The following is a 6,456-nucleotide window of genomic DNA, read 5'->3' as shown; positions in this document are numbered from 1 at the left end:
GATTGATCAATTATTTCTGCAAAATATATCTAAATTGAAAAATCGTAAGCATTTAGGGCACAAATTGTACCTGAATTCAAAGAGAAATGCGATGATATGCAACAACGATTCGTATTCCTTCGTAATCTTGATTGATTCACCAATTTAATCAGTATTTTCCTTCGATTTTTCTTCAATTTTTAGAGAGAGAAAGTTGTAGTAGAAAATGAAATATCAATCGACTGTTTTTTATGTTTGATTTATCGCGAGTTTTTGGTTTGATCTTGCGCGTGGTATTGTATTGAATAAAGTGTGTTATTTCATTTTGTCCCCAATCCTCAAATATATAGCCGTCCTCACCGGATTCCGCCTCTGTGTGTGTGTGTATATATATATATATATATATATATATATATATATATATATATATATAGAGAGAGAGAGAGAGAGAGATCAAAAATACCAAGCAACTAAACTAAAACCCAAACAAAAACACCATACAACTATCTCCTACGACACCAAACTTATACTTACAACTCCAAACAAAATAATATGACTAATCAGATTAATGATATAATACAATTTAAATTTTTATTTTATAAAAACACCATACAACTATCCTACGACACCAAACTTAAACTTATAACTCCATACAAAAAGACATGTACTCTTACACTAACCAAACAAAACAAATATGACTACTCACAATAACATTTTAATATAATTAAATTGAGATATAGAAGCTTACATATTCGTCAAGAAAGTTGTATCGTAAGTCACAACGTCGCCGGACACTTTAAACATAGCTCGGCAACGTGAATCACACCAAAAAAAATTCATTGGAGCCCCATAATCGTCGAGCTTAATTGCGTAGAAAAAATTAGGATCTTCTTCTTTCATCTTCTCAAAATATAACTTCAATTCTTTAGCATCGCCTTCTATAAGACTACGTCTTCGTTCTTGATTGATGGTGTTTCGACCATCACTCAACTTAAAGCCAAGGTTCTCATGACCTCCTCCCTCCAAGAGCAACGACTTGTAATTATTTAATATTGAAATAAGCAACATCATTGATCATCAACCTCTTTTTGAAGTAGTCATTTATATGTCTAAACCCAACAAAAAATCGGCTATTCGTAGGATCCATCTCATGGTTATGTTCTAAATGACATTTTGTTATCTTCACTACATCTTCATCGTTGAAATAACGGGCGCAATGTAAACCGGGCAAGCTTCTTTGGTTTAAACAACATGACCACAACAAAGCCTTAATCTTTCATACATATGATACCGTGGTTCATTCCTGCCAGAACTTTTTCTAGAAACACTGTCTTCCCTGTACTTGTGAAAGAGTTTATTGGAACGAATGTACCATGAAAACCCCTTATTATATGCGTATGTGTGGGCGAAAGCTGCGAGCTCTTCAGATGACTTGTAAGCCAAACCTACAATAGGTTGAACGATGTTATCGTCTTCAGTAGCAGTAACAATGTTGTCTTCATCATCCACTAATGGGCCGTCTCCATACAACCGGACAAAGTCTCCAATCAAATCACTTTCACCATTGGCATTACCTCCTGCAGCGTGTGAACATTCACCTTCTTCATAAACGTTATTGAGATCAAAATCGTTCGCCATTTAATTAAAAAATAAGGTTTCGAAAATTTTAATTTATGAGTTGTTTAAATAATTTAATTTTAGAATTATTTAAGTAATGAAAATAGGAGTAATTAACTGATAAGTATGATGTTAATTAGGTGTTAATAAAATTATTAATCAAATGTTAATTAAAGAGATTAGATTATTTTAATTGTTAATTAATGTTGGGGTAATTCCCAATAATCATCACGCCAAAAACGAAAAAATCCCACCAAAAACTCCCTCCAACTTTCCCTCCAAATACAAAAGGAATCTTTAACTCACCTTTTCACGTGTCGAGCTCTCATTGGCCTGTGTATAATGCTCATATACACGCCGTGTATTCCTAGCATTTTTGTTATTGGAGGACTCTCAAGGGCAATAACATGATTTTGTTTAAAGCTCAACGTGTGGTGTATTTCATAGTGGCAGTCAATAGGTCAAAATCTGATTACTCTTTCCTAGTACCTATTTGTGTAGGTGACTTATTCTGAATTTAAAATTCAAAGAACATAAATTACCAGGGGTGTCTAAGGCCACGGGCAACCACGGGCGGTGGAACCGGGCCTCCGGTTTTCGCCAGCGAATTTACAAGCTTTGTTAATGAATTTAATATAAAACTCGATGTATATTACACTCGTATATTCATATTTGGGGCCTCATTTTCCTGTGATGCACCGGGCCTCCATTTATTTTAAGACGCCCCTGTAAATTACATATACGTAACTTAATTGAATGCGCTATTATATTTTATGTTTATTATGGAATTATGGAAATATGTTAATATGTCTCTTATATAAGTGATTAATTAATTAATATGTTGGGCAGATAATGGAATGAGCTAACGGTGTATCGTTACCCGATAGCCTACTCTTTCAAATTTTCAAAGATCGTAAATTACAGATAAGTAACTAAATTATTCTGTAATTTTTATACTATTTTATTTTAAGTTGATTGTTGGAATTTTTAAAAAACGCATCTCATTCAATACGGACCTACTGTAGAAATATATTAGCATGATACTTATAATTGATTATTTTATATGTTGGAGAAATTATGGTCAGAAATAAAGCTGTAATTTGAGCAAATACCCTCATATGAAGTGACTGTTCAACGTCTGTATCTTGCAGATAAGTAACGTAACAACTCTGTAATTAACAGGGGCGGATTTAGGGGGTGCCTACCATGAACGTTTAGAAAAAAATATTTGTAAGTATAACAAATAGGCACTAAGTTGATGTGGCTAAGTTGTTAAACATTCAATTTGTTAGTCGCATGGTGCCAGGTTCAATTCCTGGTATCGCTTAATTTTTGTTAAATTAATTTTTGGTTATATGGGATAAAGCCCATCTCTTTTGAAAGTGATAATCTATATGTAAAAACTCTTTTATAGGACCGTTCTATAGCATAGGATGGGTCCAATAGAAGAATCAATATATATATATATATATATATATATATATATAAAGCAGAAACTTTTCAAGTGATATGATTGGCTACAAAAAAAAAATAAAAAAAAAATTGTTTAATAAATTATATGTATAAAAAATAAAAAATAAAAATATACCTTAATTGATTAGGTCTCCTATAATTGATTAGGTCTCCTATTTCCAAAGATTTTAATCCTAATCTAAATCCTAATCTAAATAAATTATACGTTGCTAATCCTAATCCTAATGGTCTTAATCTATAGCTAAAGAAATCCTAAACCTAATATTAGTATTGGTCTAATACTCAAGCAAGCTCATATACACACGAACTCTAATTTCATGCAACTCCTAATGCACGTAAGACAGAGATTTTTTATTGTCTTATTATCCTATTCTGAATGTTTTTAGGGAGATTACTATTTTACTATATAAGTTCATTGAATTGATTTCTCCATACCCATCAAAATAGTGTTCACAAATCTCTCTCCTGCAATCTTATTTCTGCTTTTGTATAACAATATGGAAGCTTCACGGTATGTCCCGAAACATATGTATCTCTTTTGGCAAGTGCTAGAAACTTCATGGCAGCATTCGTATAATAGTGTTCTTGTCATATTATAATTGTTATGTGATTGTTGATATTAGCATATTTTATGTGATTGTTGTTACTATTATTATTATATAGTTGTAAACGATTTCTACATCCCTTTTCTCAGGCCTTATTCATTCATCAATGAGCTGAATTCTACTAAGAACGAGTGGAAGATCAAGGTCCGCGTCTCGAGATTATGGGAAGTTCTAAACTTCAGAAAAATAATAGTTTAATATGCGTCGATTTGGTTCTTATTGATGAGGAGGTACTTTTTTCGATAATCACTCGGCCTATATTACGTACTTTTTATAAATTATCTACTTAATGTTAGATTATTGTTTGTTCCATATTATAGGAAAATTATATTCACGCAACTATTGAAAGTGGCTTATGGAGATTTTATCGTAACAAAATCGTTGAAGGAAGCATCTGTCTAATAGAGAATTTTAAGGTCCAGCCAAACAAAGATAATTACCGAGTTGTGAGCGATAACAAGATCATGCTATCATTTATTTATGAAACTCATGTCAAGATTATTAACAATGATATCACACCTATTCCCTATCACAAGTTTGATTTAATGCACTTTCATAAGCTAGAATCTCGCCGTCAGAAAGACTTTGTGCTATCCGGTGAGTACATTTCATTAAATTCTTATACTTATTCAAGTTAATTGATTTATAGTACTTCATATATTACAGTATATTTTGAACATATTACTAACTTTTTAAATTATTGTTCAAGATGTCATTGGCGTTCTTGTGAAAGAACATGGGGAAAACAATGATATTATGATCGAGATTGAAGATAGGAGGTATGAATATAATTACTAATCTTATTCCGGTAGGTCATATTTTGTCATCATATACATAATCGAATTTTTACCAAACAGCAAACAACGCCTGAAAGTGAAATTATGGAATCAATGCACTCAAGACTATTTCAAGCAAAAAAAGAAGCTGGAAGCGAAGGGGTGCAAAATATTTATAATAGTCATTACATCTACAAGAGTTAAAGGTCCAAATTCTGGTAAGATATTAGTATGCAGATGCGCACCCTTTCAAGTTATAACCATCACTATTCTATATACACTATAACTATTACATATACACACGGTGACATGTTATTTTGGTTGTTTTTTACTTCCCCGCAGCCAACCTTCGAGTAGAGACATCGCTTTCATCCAAGGTTTATTTCAATCTTGAAATTCCCGAGGTCAACGAACTGCTTACTATTTGCAGGTAATTTCTTAGTTCTTGACCGAAAACATGAATGAGTTTTTACTACTTACAAATTTAGATTTCACTCTATTTGATATATTAACAAATGTTATATCGTTCTATCACAGTGACAGACAAGATGAAATTATTGTCGGCAAGGTCAAATTACAAAAACGCGGAATAATATTAGATCATGACGATCTCCTTGCCAACAAAAAGGATATTTCGGCTATATTAAATGGCTGTAAAAAACCCTATCAAACGGTAAATTTCCTGCTCAATTAAATGTACTAACTAATGCATCTCTACATATCGACTCTTCCACGGTTCATGCGTCAATTTTCTTGATGAGAAAACACTTAATTAATGCTCTTATATAACCTTAAGAAAATGAAGTTTCATAATCGATTTTTAAGCACGTCGACTGTATATTCGAATTTGTTAATGCATACATTACCTTGTTGTTCACCTTCGTTAATTAGTGTCCACAGCTATTTGTTGATGAAATCATACTTCAAATGACCACATATTAAAGTCTGGCTTACTAATCCAACGGCTACTTACTCCCACCGTCCCAAACATTTGTTTATCTTAAAAAGATAAACTAATGATTTGTACAAATTAGTATCGTATATGTGAACTTTAACGAGTTGCGGCTCAATACTTTATCGTATATATGATCTTTAACGAATTGCACCTCAATTTTGTAGGATCTTTTGTGCTACTGCATTGCGGAGGTCGAAAAAGTTCTGAGTGACTTACCGTGGCACTACCCCTCATGTCCTGTTTGTAACAAAAAAGTAAACGCAAGACGTAGCGATTTCTATTGCCATTACTGTGAGAAAGAACTTGAGAATCCGAAGCTACTGTAAGATCAAAAGCTACTATGTTCTTTGTTATTATTACTTGGTAAACTATTTATATTACGCCCATTACTAATCTACTTTTTTTTGTAAACATTAACTATAGGTATCGACTGGAATTATTAGTTAAAGATGACACGGACTCAACCACTCTCATAATCTTCAATGATGAAGCAAAAAGAATAATTGGACAAGAAGCCAGTATCGTATATGATGCCCACACAAATGAGGTAATAGTTTTCTTTTTCCACATTGCCATTCTAAATCTCCTTTTTAATCGGATACCAAAATGTTATACTTTTTATTTTGATTGATTGGCCAGGATGAATGCGAGGACGATATCAATGACAAAGTCCCAAGATTACTTCGAAACACTTTTGAGAATAAAAATTTTGCTTTCAAGTTAAAGATTACTGAATATAATCATAAAGTCAAGTACAAACAGACGTTTACCGCTACAAATATCTTTGATTACAGCCCCCACGAGGTATGCCAAATTATATTATAATCACGCTCTGTGTTTACAATAATGACTATAACACCTACACAACTGTATGTTTGAAATAATTTGTCCACAGCCGGAACCTACCACAACATCGAAAGCTATGGGGAAGAGACCGCTTATGACTTCCGAAGAAATTGACGATATATCAAGAGTAATCCCTATGGGAAACAAGCCACTTGTCATTTCAGAATTAAGTGAAGAGGAAGCAAGAGCGAAAACTATGGAGAAA

At 32.7% G+C, this 6,456-nt stretch overlaps 1 protein-coding gene across 1 annotated transcript; it reads left to right on the top strand.

Moving 5' to 3' along the window:
- Positions 1–3,835: 3,835 nt before the first annotated feature.
- Positions 3,836–5,144, top strand: LOC141632128 (uncharacterized). The gene is made up of 6 exons (XM_074444704.1): positions 3,836–3,904; positions 3,995–4,271; positions 4,384–4,453; positions 4,532–4,668; positions 4,793–4,880; positions 4,988–5,144. Exons 1-6 carry the CDS (start codon positions 3,836–3,838, stop codon positions 5,142–5,144), a joined length of 798 nt encoding a protein of 265 aa, XP_074300805.1.
- The last annotated feature ends 1,312 nt before the right edge of the window (positions 5,145–6,456 follow it).

Source organism: Silene latifolia, chromosome Y (genome assembly GCF_048544455.1).
Source record: "Silene latifolia isolate original U9 population chromosome Y, ASM4854445v1, whole genome shotgun sequence".
Lineage (NCBI taxonomy): Eukaryota > Viridiplantae > Streptophyta > Magnoliopsida > Caryophyllales > Caryophyllaceae > Silene > Silene latifolia.
Note: the sequence above shows the minus strand (reverse complement) of the source record. Positions and strands in the feature narration are given on the sequence as shown.